General features: G+C 41.4%; 1 protein-coding gene across 1 annotated transcript in view; it reads left to right on the forward strand.

Annotated features, from left to right (window-relative positions):
- Positions 1-16,196, forward strand: part of PKD2L1 (polycystin 2 like 1, transient receptor potential cation channel) — a 52,972-nt gene that overhangs the window by 20,408 nt on the left and 16,368 nt on the right. Inside the window, exons 5-6 of the mRNA XM_044752615.2 lie at positions 14,695-14,822; positions 15,267-15,520. Of these exons, the coding sequence (XP_044608550.2) occupies positions 14,695-14,822; positions 15,267-15,520 (382 nt within the window). The remainder of the gene's footprint in view (positions 1-14,694; positions 14,823-15,266; positions 15,521-16,196) is intronic.

Raw genomic sequence — 16,196 nt, forward strand, 5'->3', positions numbered from 1 at the left:
AACTATGTACTGGGGCTCTGGGGAGAAAACAAAGAATGGCCATGGTATGCTGATTTTATGCCTTTCCAAGCATGCTCAGTTACCTACGGCTCATCCTGACACAGAGAGTAACAAAGTCCTTTGAGTACTAGGGTGAGGTGATCTGAGCCAGCTCAACCTAAATAATAGGGATTTAGGCCCCACCAGCAGCTTTTGGCCTGTATTTGCTGTGCGGAATTCCCTGGTGCTCTAGAAGTCCCAGGGCCTGGATGTGTCCTGTTGTCCAATGCTGAGTGACAGCCTGTCACTTAGTTTTTCCCCTTGTGGGGCTGTCATTGGTCTCTAGGGATATAGCAGTACAGTTAAGTGTCTATCTCGGGATGAAGGAAAAGCTTTTTACCGGTAATCATACTTCGATCAAGTACAGAACAGCAGGTAGCACTGATTGATGAAACCTAGATACTGTAGATTTTTGTAAATAACACCAGGCAAAGGCACTGTTTCTGTAAACAGCCAGAGAAAGAACGCGTAGCTTGTGTTCATAAGGCATGAATCTGAGTCCTGACTCTGCCTCTTGCCAGCTGAATGCCTCAGAGCAAATCATGTAAACTGAACTTCATTATTCACGGGTAACTGCTCATGGATAAGGTGAAATAATCAGACCGTGTCTGACAGGTTATTGGGAAACATGGCACAGGAAAGCTCTTTGAAAACAATGAAATTTGGTACACTGGCAAGGGATCATGATGATATTGATAATAATCTCTTTAATGCTGTTGGCTGATGGTAGCGGAAGTCTAGGGTTTTACGCTCAGGCAGATGTTCAGGACTGGATGGAGGTTCTAGTCACGGAAATAAGGCACAGAGTAATGTTCTCAAAGGTATGCTCTAAGGTTCCCTGGAGTTTCCTGAGACCCTGTCAGGGAGTTTGTGAGGTCCTCTACGACCCAATTACCTGTTGTGAGAGGTCATATTTTCTTCATATACTTCAACCAAAACAACATGCAACAGCAAGTATGAGAATCCAGCCGTCTTTTTTAAGCCAGACACTAGAGACACTTGCAAAAATGTAAAACAATGCCACTTTTCTCACTAAAAGTTTCGTTTCGTTTTAGAAAGTATAGTTATTTTTCATTAAAATATGTTATTTATGTTTACGTATATTGGGTTTGTTATCATTATATCTAAATGAATGAAGTAATAAATGTTTAAATTCTTCCTCAGTGTTAATTTCTATAAGGTAATTTTTATAGATATAACCCAAATAAACAAAACCTTTTTGGAGTCCTCAATAATTTTTAAGAGTTACAGAGGGGTCCTGAGCACAAAATGTTTGAGAACCACTGGCTTGGAGAATGAGTCTGAGCAGGTCAAATCAGATTATTTCATAGCGTGGAGGAAAACGTCAAACGAAACGTCAAGAGCTTCTTAGCAAAAGGTCCAAACAAAGGACAAAATCCTGGGTATTCACACATTCATTCATTCAAACATCTATAAGTCCTCCTCTGTGTCAGAGTCTACTCCAACTGTTAAAGGCTTTAGAATACATGAGACGTGTCCTCTACCTTCAAGGATCAAAGGAGGCTGACGTAAACAAACAGTGACATCAGCTGTGATGAGAGCTATGGTGGAGGGGTGCTCTGGGACCATGGCAAGATGCAGGGAGCAAAATGGTCCGAGAGACCTGGGAACTTTTGTAGGTCCCTGAGGCAGGTGGCCATTCAAGTCTGAGGAGGTCCAAAGTCATTGCTGTATGCTTGCTTTTTTGTTTTAACACTATTCGCTCTCAGCCTGGAGGAGGTAGGGGTTGGAGGAGGTAGCAAGGGCCAGCTAAGGTCTCAGGCTGTGAATATGCAAAAGCTTTGCCATAGTCAGAGTTGGGGGGCGGGCCAAGTAGGAGAGGAAAATGTAAAACAGTGTTTCTCCTTATTCTATGGCAAAAGAATTCTATCCCCTCCCTCCTCAACCCTGAGAATATCTTTATTAAAATTTTGACTAATACATAGTCCTTGTTAAAAAAAAAAAAAGTCAAATAATTTCGAGAATGTTAAAGGCCACTGTTATTAGCCACTGTTTACAGTTTGGTGTATCATTTCAGCCACTTTCTAGGCACATATAAATATCTATGAATTTTAGATAAGAAGCTTTGGTTGGTTTACACTAGAAGGCGGTGTGAAGTCATACAAATGCTGTCTGAGATGAAATGTCTGCTGCTGACTAAGCCAGTATAGGAGGCTCTTTTGATGCACTCTCTGGAAAAAACTCATACTTGAAAATAGCCACAAGGACCTGCCAGCTTGTGATGAAGGCCGGCATCAGGAACAGCACTTCTTGCTGGGTGTTTCTGTGTCCTGGACTGCCTCTCCCAGCACCTCCTTTCTTTTCTCTCTTCTCTCTCCCCGGGAACTGGTCCCCTTTGCTTTCTTCTCCTCTACATCTGCCCACAGCTTTTGACTCTTCTTCTTTACTCCTTGGGCCACTGTCTCCAAGCCTTTTCCCTGTCCCCCAGTTCCTGACACAGATTCTTGAGATTTTTTTTTTTATGGGCTCTCCCTGCTGGGAACTTCAGGGAAACATTTTCCACTTTTTGAACCCCAGGGAAAGTTAGATAATGTGTTTCAAGGAGTTCTTGCCCTTTAAAGTGGTAATGACATCGTTTCTATTTAAGTTATTTAAAAATCAATCAATATGTTGTTCAAAAACAAAATTCAACCGAGTGAATGTAAAGATCTGATTGGCTTTATTCAATGCCTCATGAATGGGGCAGCATCCCACCTAGCAAAGGTGCTAGGAGCTCTGAAGAGCTGTACAAAATGGAAGACTTTTCTAAGCACAAGGAGGCGGGACAAGAAAGTTATTCTAGAAAGGAGCTGACTGTTTCAGGAAAGACCACCTTTGAGGGATGGCAGCGGTCTATGCAGAGGGTTGTGCAGAGCAGGAGACTCTAGGCTAACTGGTTCAGATTACATCCCAGGGCGAGGCTGACTTTGCACTTAGGTTAGGGATTAAGTTTTGGTTTGGTGACTCTATTTTGGGCCTATTGTCTCCTTTTTTTTAACAATGTTAATTACTTAAATAGGTCTTTCCTATATAGAGAACGATTTGAGAGCCTCCTGTTGTGTGTTGAGTGAGCATGCCCTGTAGTAAAGGAGGTGATGCATTTATTTAGGTGACTAATGCTGTCTTCATACATTCTTCCTGGACTGCCTTTATTTTGCAGTATCTCATGAGCCAATCAATGATGAGGCTACCCTTAACAGACCCTGTAACTCCAGAGAGAATCAGTTCTCGGCTTTGGATGAACACGTAGTTTGGTTATGCTATTGATGATTCTGTAATCTTCACAGAATCATTGATGCATGTAGCTTGGGCAAAATTACAGGTAAAGTCCAGGCCTTCTACATAGTAAAATCACTTGTTACCAATTCTACTACTTTAGTCACTTTCTCTGATCATTTTTTAAGACAGTGCATGAAATGGTGGCATCATACTTGGGTAATCCCTATATATATATGTGGTTTTAGGTCTGACTTGCCTGGTTTCCTATCTTTTCTGGGTCTACATTTTCAAGGACTCTAGCTAGGGCACTCTGTAATATCAAAAGCTTTTCTTCTAATGCTTCCTTAGTTTCTAGTATTAAATATCTCTTTGGTGCAGCTAGATATAGGCAGCAAAAGTCTTTAAACCTTAGCTCTAAACTACTCTCTAGGACCTTAGTTTTTCCAAGACGATTCATCTGGGAAGATCTCAGGCAAATCATTCAAGGAAACTCACAAAGAACAAGTGTGGTCTTTCTCTGTAACCTTCTACAGGAACATGTGTAGAACCACTTCTGACTCATCAGCCAGGAAAATCCCCATCCTGAGGCAGATCTCTTACGTTACATTCCAGTTGGCATCTCCAGCTATTTTGAAACAGTGTGCCCTTTTTCTTAGAGACCAAGGCTATATACTATGTCTCATATATCTCTCCTGACATTGGCTGAAGTTCATGCTATGTCTTGAGGTTTGAGACCACATAAGAACTAAGCTATTTGAGGGGTAGTATTTTTCTTTCCAGGATGTCTCTGAAGAAGACCATCCGTTTTCCTCAGACCTTTGACTTCCTGGTTTGACTGCTGTCTTAATAAACTCTTCAAAGGTCTGAAACCATGTAATAGTTTATAAACCATCAGCTAAGGTTATACTAAATCTATAAGGAACAATCGCTTTGCTCTTTTTTGCATCTGCACTAAGAATTGAATAGAACAGAGAATTCCAGCAGCTAATCACAAGTGCATTCTTGTGGCCAGTTCTCTTATACATTTGGTAACTGATTTCAGTATTTTCTCCCCTGAGATAGTCTGTTACATTGACTCAGCATGGACAAGTATTTATAGGCCTTTTCTTCCCTCTGTCCTAAGATCTCAGATCTACCACAAACTTTAAGGGGATCACTAATCAGTTCTTGGATTCATTTTCTCTTTCCCAAGAGTAATCACCTTTAGCCTGATTGAATTCCCTTCAATAGCAACTCAAAACTCTTTGGCCCTGAATCTGATTTCCTAAGAAGAAACTGGTCACTTATAGTCATATATGTGGTTTTCTATAATCCTCCAGTGAACGCTCTGAGAATTTAACTTTTCCCTTGTTTCATGTCTCAACTTTCTTCTGCGAGTTATCCGCCTTAAGAAACGTGAGGTATGTGGAATCCAACTTTGAATGACTCAATAGCATTAATCAGAATGTGTGAGGGCAATAGCAAGGAAAGAAGAGATTGGAAGAAGAAATTACCCAAGAAGAAGAAGAAAAACAAAAGAATTTCTTAATAGGGAACTTTCTACTAAGAAAAGGAAAAATGTTCTGTGTATCCAGTAAATGGTTTTAACCCAGAGATCTGTGATTACACTTGACTTTTCTTAGGGTAGGAATTCTGTGTTATCAATTTGTTGACTTCAACTCTGTCTTTTTTTCCCTCAACGACTATCCTAATTTTCTTAGAAAAGTTCCTTTTGCAAAGTACCTATCTGACATGGATGTCTTCATATGAAATGCTTCAGTTGGGATATTGATTTAGTTGCAATAATGGTGTCTTAAATAAGACAATTTATTTCTCTCTCACATAACAATCTGAGGTGTAAGCAGCCCTGGAATAAGACAGGGCTCTACAATCATGTGGGGTCCAGGCTCCTTCTACCTTATTGCTTTGCCATCCTCAACATATGGCTTCTGTCACATGCTCCAGCTCCTGCTGTTATGTCCATCCTCCAGCTAGCAGGAAGTAGGAAAGCAGAAAGGGAAAGTAGCTTCCTTCCTTTTAAGGGCGTGAGCCAGAAGTTGTAAGTGGAAGCATATCACTCCACTCATATTCCATTGGCCAGAACTTACTCAAATGGTCACCATACCTAACTGCAAGGGAGGCTGGGTAATGTGGTGTTTAGTTGGGCAGCCTAGATAAAGTTACATTAGTATGTAACAAAGGCGGGGCAAAGGTATTGGGATATAGTTAGCAGTCTATGCCAGACAGGGAAGCAGATAGTTTGGCATGGGAGTACCAACAATTAGTGGAATCTGGAGAAATCAAGGTACTTACAATCTCCTTGATACAAAATCATTGGGGAGGCTGATGAGATCTGATTCTTTTCCACCAGGAGTGGGTGTATTGAAGTGTTTAGCTAAGCTTTTATAAAACTAGTATCAGAATTTGTTGGGGAGGCATAAGAAGGGACAGTTTCAGGATATTGTATTTTATTTCACAAGAAAGTAGAATTACCATGTAGGGATAACCATAGAACTTCCCTTCCCCCCAAATTATTTATATGACCAAAGCCAAACTGGCTCCAGTGTGCCAAGAAATAGGTAGTGATGTTTCAAAGATGTTTCAGCAAGTCAGGTGATAAGAGGGGCTCAGGAAGAGGCCATAAGAGGAGCTGCAGGGTAAATTCATAGAATTGGTAAAGCCCAAGGAACTCCCAACTCTTCAACGGTTGAAGGACTGATGGAACAGTGGAAGTTCTATCCACATAATGACAGTCAGGGCTGGGAGTGGGGCTGGAAGAGACCCCTACATTTCTAGAGAAGCATCTTCAATGCTTTTCTCCAGAGCTATCCAGCTTAGGAAGAAGCAGTTGGCTTTTGAGTGTCAAAAACTGGAAGGCACAGTTTCCAAGAGAGGAGTAGTGTAGACATGTAAAGGAATTAAACACTTGCTGGCAAAAGCACCCCAGCTCTTCAAGGCTCTTTGTCAATTAGTTGAGAGAAGGGATCTCATCCCTGCCCAAGGAGAGTGCTGTTAGAAAAGGACAGCTCAATTTCCTTAAAAAGTAATTAGGAATAGGGAAGGAGCTCAGCAGCATATGATGGCTTATATGGCAATCCCCTGGGAAAGGGGAAGCACAAAGCAACCGCCGACTTCCTGTTATTACTCCGAGCTGGGGAGGTCTTCCAGCAGTTCAAAAGAGAGGACAAGAATATTCAGTCTCTACCATAAACAATGGAATAGATAAAATCAAGTTATTATCCAAGCTCATGATGATGATGATTAATAATTACTATTACAGTCATGCTTCTTTAATAACAAAATATTTATGCCCCACCTATGTCTAAAAGGGATCTGAGGTAGCTTACATTAGAAAGTGCAGATACAATAAAACACAGCCCATTAAAATTATAATAAAAAAAACTTAGCCAAAGAAGTGGGAAAATATAGGGGAAGAGGATAACTTGCATCAGAAAACTTAAGACAAACAAAAGCACCACAAATGAGAACAAAACCTGAGGTTCCTGGCAGCCAAAGCGAAAAAGAAAACACAAGTAGATTGCATAGTTCTCATTGTTGAGTAAGAAAAAGTACACCAGTTAGTAAGGCGAGGCTAACTCTGGGAAGAATTGGCTTTGTTAGATTTTATTTGAGACATGGAATATCATAATGGGTAATGTTAAAAATTGAAGTTACTTTTTTTTTTTGACTGTTTCTTGTATCTATCTCCCTTAAAATCCATATTAAGGGGCCGGCCCCGTTGCGGAGTGGTTGGATTCTCGCGCTCCGCTTTGGTGGCCCAGGGTTTTGCTGGTTCCGATCCTGGGCACGGACATGGCACTGGTCATCAAGCCATGCTGAGGCGGCATCCCACATGCCACAACTAGAAGGACCCACAACTAAAAAACAATACACAACTATGTACTGGGGGGCTTTGGGGAGAAAAAGGAAAAATAAAATCTTAAAAAAAAAAATCTTTTAAAAAAATCCCTATTAAATTCTCATTCTACAAGGGTAATTTATAGGAGTAAGGATATATGTGTGTGTGAATATACGTACATATATACCTATACGTGTGTCTATAAATACAAAATTACACATATGTGTGCATATATATACATATATGAATGTTTATAAACATATATATGTGTGTATGTACATATATAAATTTTCATTATATTCTAGAGATCTGGCTTTACCTGGAAATACAGCTTGGACAGCCTCCAGAAATTAATGGTAGGTATGTTCTTAGAATATCATCATCAGTTGGCTTGGTCAGCAAGCCCCCTTTAATATAAGATAATAATGTATTTTAATTAATGTAAACTTTGGCACAGATATACTAAAGCCATCCACTGCCCTGTAGAGACATTCAGACAACAGTAGAGCTTTTCTAGTTCCATTTTCCTCAGAGATAATGCAATCTTTTTGAAAATGTCATGGTTTTCGTATAACTAAGGACCATGTTACCATGAAGCAAAACCCAATGACAACTGGCTTAAAACATAATGGGAATTATTGTCTAGGTAATGAAAGTCCAAAGGAGGGCAGGGTTCAGGGCTGATCAATCCGGTGGCTTAATGACATCTTCAAAAACCCATCTGTTTCTGTTGTTCAGTTCTGCCAGCTGCACACAATCGGTTTCATCCTGATGCTGGATCCTCTGGGGCTTTCTCACTTATATCTAGCATGACAGAGAACATCCTAATATGTTCCAGAAATCTCTCTTCATGACTCCTTGGTCTGAAATGGGTTAAATGTTCACCTCTGAACTTTCAGTGGTGCCAAGGGTGGGGCATTTGTGGATTAGTTTAGGTCTAAGCTTCCTGCCTAAGTCCTAGAGCCAAGGCTGGATTCAGCTTCTAGCAACATATGTGAGATGACCCAGGGAGTCATGATATCTCAAATAAAATCATGGCTCTAACCAAGAGAGGATCTTAGGGAAGCAGTCACAAAATCCAGTATGGCATCCAGCACCTGGAAATTTCAGCCTATAACTCAGACACAAAGAGGTGGAAAGATTTTTTAAACGATTTTATTATTTTTATTTAATTTAATTAATTTATTTATTTTTTGAGGAAGATTAGCCCTGAGCTAACTACTGCCAATCCTCCTCTTTTTGCCGAGGAAGGCTGGCCCTGAGCTAGCATCCGTGCCCATCTTCCTCTACTTTATGTGTGGGATGCCTACCACAGCATGGCGTGCCAAACTGTGCCATGTCCGCACCCGGGATCCGAACTGGAAAACCCTGGCCGAGGAGAAGCAGAACATGCGAGCTTAACCGCTGCGCCACTGGGTCGGCCCCGATTTTATTATTTTTATATTCTATTATTATTATAGCATTAATTGAACTCCATGGGAATGAAGAGAAATGAAACTCACCTATTATACTACTCATTCATTAAAAAGTCAATTTTTTCTTCAAGTTTTTACATACTTAGTATTTTTAAAAAATATTTAATTGTAATAGCGTAGAAACAATTTTGTGTTCTGTTTTTATTACCATTTCAACGGCTGTATTATGCTCCATTAAATGACTCAATGATATAATTTACTTAACCCTTGCCTCTCTGTAGGACATTTAGGTTGTCTGCAATTTTTCAGTATTATAAATAACCCAGGTAACATTTTTGTGCAGGTGATTTCTGCTTTCTTTGGGACTCATCTATGTCAGAATATAATTCTTGATACAGATTTATATACAACTCCCCATTTACACCTGCATGAAGAAATCTGAAGCTGCTTTCAAGGCACTGATCTTTTGAGTTTATCAAGGGCTTTTGCACTTCACCTCCTAACTCAGATGTTAACCTCTTCAAATAGAGTTTTCTTATAAGGACACCTTACAAACTTGCACAATCCTAATCATTTGGATTAATTTTTGGAAGGAGACTCAGAGTCCCTCATCAGAAGGATTTGGAGTGGGAGAGCGATCATTGGTATAATGTAGAGTGGCGGCCAAATCCCTGGTCTTTGGACTCCGGCAGATCTGAGTTCAAATCCAAGTTCTACTTGCTTGCTATGTGATCTTTGGACAAGTTATTTAATGACATTCTGGATCTCAGTTATTTGCATAAAATGAAGATGGTAGTTCCCACTTTACGAGGTTTTTTCTGGAGTATAGCAGACAGTGTATGCAAAGCCTGGTGAATAATAAGTGTCAGTAATGGTGGTGGTTGTTATTATTCAGCAACTGTGAATTTGATCTGAGGACAAGGTTAAAAGGCATAGCATAGTATGTGTAGGAGAACTTAATTTCCGTCCAAGAGAAAAAAAATCAGATATTCTGTTTTGGACAGTGAAGCCATCACCTGGTCTCTGAATCCCCTTCAGAACATTCTTATGTAGTCATTATTCGCATGTCTGAAAATTTCCTGGGATGAGGCCCTCACTCCATCAAAAAGATACGAACTTCTGACATCCTGACATTTGCTATACTGACTCAAATTCTGGCTCCTTCCAGCTCCCAAACATCCTCTGGTCTAATGTACCTTTTGAAACACACAGAGCACTTTCACGCCTTGACTAGATCTTAAAGGAAGGCCAGCCACTGCCCAGAGCTGGATTGCCACGTGATCCTCAGCTGGAAGACCTTTGCTGACACTCTCAGAGGTGAAAGGGATGTTTGTGAAATGATCCGTTTCATAAGTGAAAGCACTAGTGGGTAGAAAGCTCTGCCTTTTATGGAGCTTAACTTTTCCCTCCTGTAACTTCGACCCCTTGGATATAGTTCTGTCCTTGGAGCTGAACAGAATTAGTTTACTGTGGAGGCCAACAGATTTCCATTTGAATCCTGGCTCCGTTAGTTGTTTACCTTGGGCAAGTTACTTCAGCTCTCTGAGACTGGAAAATAGGGTTAATAATAGCACTGAACAAATAGGGTGGTTGTAGGATTAAATAGAATTGGCATATCAAACACTTAGCACAGGGCATATAATAGGTGTTCTGAGGTAAGAAATGGCTCCACTGGTCGTTTCTTTCTCCTGCTACGGAGAAGGCTGATGGTGGAATGGATATGCTGAGTCTCCGTCATTCAGAAATCTCTAAGCCAGGTGTTCCCGTTCTTCCTGGTAACGTCCAACAGTGATCCTGAATACCTAAAAAGAAATTAATAGGGTGAAATGAGGGGAGGAAGACACCAGGAAAGACCAACAAGTTGTTTTCAATCTTCTTCCACCATAATACACCTGAGGGATGTGAGCCCCTCCAAGACTGTCAGTGGTTCACAAGGGCAATGAATTCAATGGTTTTCCCCTGGGGTGAGCAGGAGCGCTCTAAGAGGTCTGTATAGTTTGTAAAGCTCTCCCAATCCCAGGGAGGTTCTGAGACCCACTTGGGAGAGAGATCATTCCTTCTTCCCCACTCCTGATCTTGAGAATCACTGAAATAGACACTGAGAAATCCCCTGCCTTCTTGACAACTTTATCAAAGACAGGTGGGATTATATTGCAACAGGTCAAGGCAGGGTTCTAAGTGTGGTCCCAGGACAAATAGCAACCACAGTACGTGGGAACTGATTAGAAATGCAAATTATTGAGCCTCATCTAGACCTACCACAACGTGTTTTAACAAGCCTTCCAGGTGATTCTGATGCATGCTGAAGTTTGCGTATCAGTGGGTTTATGAAAAGAGAGAGACACAGGAGCTGGAATCATCACCTCATCTAGAATCCTGGGTTTCCCCTGCCTCTCTTTTAGATTCAGACTGCAGCAGCCTCCAAGCCTGATACCCATCTGGTGATCTGGAAAGAGGCCTTGTTAGGGAGATTGAGGTCTGCCAGCACCATTTCTACCCTCACATTGTGTAAGGGTTACTGGTCGACTGTGCTTGCTCCTTAGGCCAGCCAAGGACTGGCGTTTTTTCTCTTACCCAAGACCTATTAAAAACTTGTTGTTCTCCTCTTTGGACTAGAATGTTCCAGCCTCTTTCCAACATCTACTAAGCAGAAGTTGTCCTTGACTATTTTGATGACATTGCTGTTATGGAGTCATACCACTTTACTCAGTTTGAAAATGATTCACTTATTTCATTCTACCCTGTATTACAGTTTATTATTTTTCCACTTTTGGTTCAGCCCAACAAACGCTCAGTGAGAACCTATTAAATACCAGGCACTATGCTAAATGAATAAAACACAGTCCCTGTCCCCTGAGGAGCATACAGTGGGGTGACTAGAACTACTTGTTGAGCACCTACTGTTTTCAATGCATCATAAAGACATCATCTTTAATCTTCACAATATTACAAGAAAGGTATTGTATTTTCCACTTAACAGATGAGAAATCAGAGACTCAGAGCCCAAGTCTACACTGTAAGTGGCAGAGCTGGGATTTGAAGCTAGGTCAGTCTGGCTCCAAAGCCCACGCTCATTCTACAACAATATGTCTATTCTGGGACATCTCTTCCTCAATAGAAGTTTTTGAGAATAGAAACCAATGACACCTAGGAAGGTATTTTGCACATAATAGCCTTTGAGTAATGTTTACTTAATGAATATAAAATTTGTCTTTAGAATAATCAGGTTGATGGACTGATAATATGGTCTACTAAGAATCATTTTGGGATATGAGATATAGTTGATTTACATAGAGTGGCGGAGGAAAGCACCCTTCATCTCATGAGACAAAGTATAAAATTTGCAGAAGTAAGAATTAAAAAGGAAGAGAGGGTATTTGGATCTAGAGAAGGTATTAAATAGGTACTAAACCAGTTTTAGACCCTAATTTAGAAGGTTTTTAAGGTGGCTCCTTGGTTTTTCTGTATGTATGTACTTCAATTAAAAAGTTACAAAGAACAGTGAATACTGAATTTCTGAGTGTCAGCAGGCATTTGAACAGGTGAAGCCATTTCTCAGAATACATAGTCCTTACTGTCTTGGAAAATAATCAGAGATGTTATGCCTCCATAAAGGGTTGCCAACCAGTTCAGAGCAATGGTAATTCTGGACAGCAATTTAGAATTGGAGAAGAGAGAAAGCTATAGCAACAAGTACCACCTAGTGGCCATTCAGAAGTTGTAACAATTTAGTCAGCCTGTGATTAAGAAAAGTTCAGCTCACTGGCTATCAGTTCTAACTGTGTGATAGGCTCTCAGCAGAGAAAAGTTTGATTTCTAGCCCATTTTCCAGATCTAGAAAAGTTGAACCTGAGACCTCCAGACTAAGGATAGGTAATTACAGATTTGAGTTAGAGAGAAGTAAAGTCATTTCTTGGACTTAAGAGAGTGGAATGGGGAAATGTAAAGTAATATGCTTCCTTCTTTGCTGACTTCCCTCCTGGAAAAGCATGATGTTGCTTATGCCTAATATGGGACCACTCATTGACCCCTCTTTCCTCTAAGACCATGGATGTGCTCTACTCTACCCCAAGCCATTCCCTTTCCAGATGGGTGGTGGGAGAAAATATGGCCCAAGACATGAAAATGAAAAAAAATTTTTTTAATGCTTTTTGGTGAGAAAGATTGGCCCTGAGCTAACACCTGTTGCCAATCTTCCTTCCCCCCCCCCCCAAATCCCAAGCACATAGTTGTCTACCCTAGTTGTAAATCATTCTAATTCTTCTATGTGGGAACGCCACCCCAGCATGGCTTGATGAGTGGTGCTGGGTCCGTACCCAGGATCCAAACTTGCAAACCCTGAGCTGCCAAAGTGGAGCACATGAACTTCACCACTAGGCCATGGGGCTGGCCCCTGAAAATGAAAATTCTTAAAGGGAATTTCTCAGAAGAGGTAGACAAATCCTACTTAAAACTTTTTTGATGTAATTACAGACTTACAGAAAAGTTGCAAGAATGATACAAATAATTCTTATATACATTTTACTCAGATTTCCCAAATATGAACATTTTGCCATGCTTGCTTTTTTCCTTTATCATTCTCTCCCTCTCTCTCCACACACACACACTACTGTTCGAGAGGAAATTGTCGACATCATGCCCCTTTACTCTTAAACAGTTTAACGTGTATTTTCTAAAAACAAGGACAAGGACTCTTATCAAAGTCAGGAAACTATCATTGGGATCTGGTAGAACAAACAGAACTTATTGCAGTTTCACCAATTATTCCACTGAAAACCTTTACAGCAAAAGAAAGAAATTATAGTCCAGGATTCAATCCTAACTAACTGCACAGATTGCTTTGAGTTTTCATGTTTCTTTAGTCTCTTTTAATCTGGAACAATTCTTTAATCTTTGTTTGTTTTTCATGAACTGGCAAAAATTTTGAGTAGCAAAATAAATCATAATATTAACAAGTTATAACCTATAGAAAAAACCAAGAATTCATGAGTTCATACTGATACACATAAATTAATAAATAAATGAGAAAAAAGGGGGAGCTCTTTCAGAAGAGAAGGTCAACTAATAAATGCAGAAGAAATAATGCAATGAGAAAAACAACCGTTTGATAACCATAATAGTAATAATCAGGCAAAAGTCATCAATGGATGCTAAAACTAGTAGGTGAAAGTTTGATGAGTAAGAGGATATTTACATAGCTTCAAAGTATCTCCCCACAAAATACATATTAATTACAAAGAGAAAAACAATAATTTTACATCGAAGAAAGCTAGAAGACACCACCTTAATAAGAAATCAAAGTTAACATCACAAGTAATGATGCGATTAGACAGTATGTGCCTCCTGATAGGATGTCCTGAAAAGGACACACATCACATCTTTGATATTCCTTGCCAAAGTGCATAATCTGAATTTAAAACAAGAAAACATCAGGCAAATCTAAATTGAGGGATAATCTACAAAATAAATGGCTTATACTCCTCAGATTCTGCCTTTTAACCAGAAAACGTATAGCTTCCCTTGACAGCCCTACTTTAGACCAGCTGTGTGTGTTAGAGTGGTTGACAGAGATCCAGTTCTTCAGGGCAAAGGCCACATCTTTTTTCATCTGGAGATGCTCTGAGTTCCTCTCTCAGGAGACAATAGTGCCCATCAAGAAGCACCAGGGCCAGAGATACTACACCTCCCTCCTACACCCGTGGCTGCAGAGTCACTGACTCCAGGGTCCAAGAGATCACATCTCCATTGTAAGTTGTTTGGCCAGGGCCTTGGAGCACTCTAGAATTTGGAGGCATTTTCCCAAAGGCATAAACATAGGACAAATAAAAGGTAGCACTTCCTGATGCAGAAGGCAGGTATTTCTTGCCTCTGGGGAATAAGAACTAAGAAGTTAAGCTGGTTCAGGAGAAGAAAGTGAATTTTCAGAATGAGAATGTCAAGAGACAATTACTGAGTGGACTTCAGTCTTTCCAAGGTGAGTCGGGAGGAGAGGAGACCTTGTAGCCACAATTCCTAGATTCCCCAATACCACCATCAGCCTCCCCAGCAAACTCTAGGGGGTAGGTCTAATGGACTCTCATCTAGGTAGCATCTCTGGCCCTAGGGCAGTGGGCTTTCCTGTCTCCTCTGGAGAATGGAGATGGGAACTGTGAACAGGACACAGCCTCTTGGGTTGGTTTCTAGTGACCTATGGAATGACAAGCTCCAGTGCCTATTACTACACCAAAGTGATGTCTGAGCTCTTCTTACATACTCCATCAGACACCGGAGTCTCCTTCCAGTCCATCAACAGCATGGCGGACTTCTGGGATGTGAGTATCAGATCTCCTCAACCCCTCCCCTCTCCTCAATGGCCTGAAGCCACAGGCCAGGGTTCAGCGATGTCAGACAGCAGATCAGGCCATATCCAGAGACAAGTTCAGTCTTGGATCAGGCTGAATCAAAGGGTCCAGCAAAAACTAATGGGTCAGACTAGAGTTCAAGTGGAGGAAGTTGAAGGATCAGGATTTTGATCAGGGAGTCAAGCCAGTAGTTAGACTAGTATTGGGAGTCAGAGTTAAGGCTGAACTTCAAAATGTATTTTAAATAAAGCGGTCAAGATCAAGATCAGGTCAATGTTCATGGGTCATCTGAGGAATCCAAAAGAAACAGACTGGAGTTAGGCTGGGGGGTGGTCAGGGAGTGAGGGCAAAGATCATTCTAAAGATAAGGGTCAGGATCAGGCTGGGTCAGGCTCAACCCAGCTCGTGGTCCAGTTTGCCCAGGGCCCACTACTGGATGGTTTGTATTGGACCAAATGGTACAACAACCAGAGCCTAGGCCATGGCTCCCACTCCTTCATCTACTATGAGAACCTGCTACTGGGGGTTCCGAGGCTGCGGCAGCTGAGGGTCCGCAATGACTCCTGCACGGTGCATGAGGACTTCCGCGATGACATTATGAACTGCTATGACGTCTACTCTCCAGAAAAGGAAGAGCAGCTCCCCTTTGGGCTCCTCAATGGCACAGCGTGAGTGAGTCCCCTGAGCAATGTCACAGGGCTTGCACCCCCAAGCCTGACATCATCCCAATGTTTGGGAACCACTTCCACTGAGCCTTAAAGAGCTGTAGATGTACTCAGGAGGTTGGGTGGGGACATCTCTCTGAGTCTTATCTATGACTGTTTGGAGATCTTGGTCGGGATCACTCAGGAGCAGAGAAGGTACAGAGCCATAGCCTCTGGACTTATTTCCACACATAGGTCACAGGCACATTTGCCCTACTCTGGAGGTAGTCCTGCCAGAGAAAGCATTCTTTCTTGCCCAGAAGTCCCTCAGGAGTATGGAGAATGGAAGAAGCATTAACACTGACACATGAGTCATGGTTGGAAGAGCCTGACCCTTGGAACTGACTTGGGAAGGAGCAAGGGTCAAGGATGGATGAGAAATTAGGGAAGAAAGAGAAAAAAGGTGGAGAGGACAGGAAATAAGCGTCCAGGGAGGAAAGTGTATGGTCAGAACAGAGAATCAAGGGTTTACAGCGGCCAGGTGCACGACCACAAGAGCAGAAAGGGTCTTTTCTGGATTGTATGGGTCAAGTGCTTCCCTTATGGGGACTACTCAGGCTGGGGTCAAAAGTGGGGCTTGGGGGGCTGTCCCCATGGCCTAGTGGTTAAGTTTGGCATGCTCCACTTCCACGGCCTGGAT

Source organism: Equus asinus, chromosome 2, assembly GCF_041296235.1.
Source record: "Equus asinus isolate D_3611 breed Donkey chromosome 2, EquAss-T2T_v2, whole genome shotgun sequence".
Lineage (NCBI taxonomy): Eukaryota > Metazoa > Chordata > Mammalia > Perissodactyla > Equidae > Equus > Equus asinus.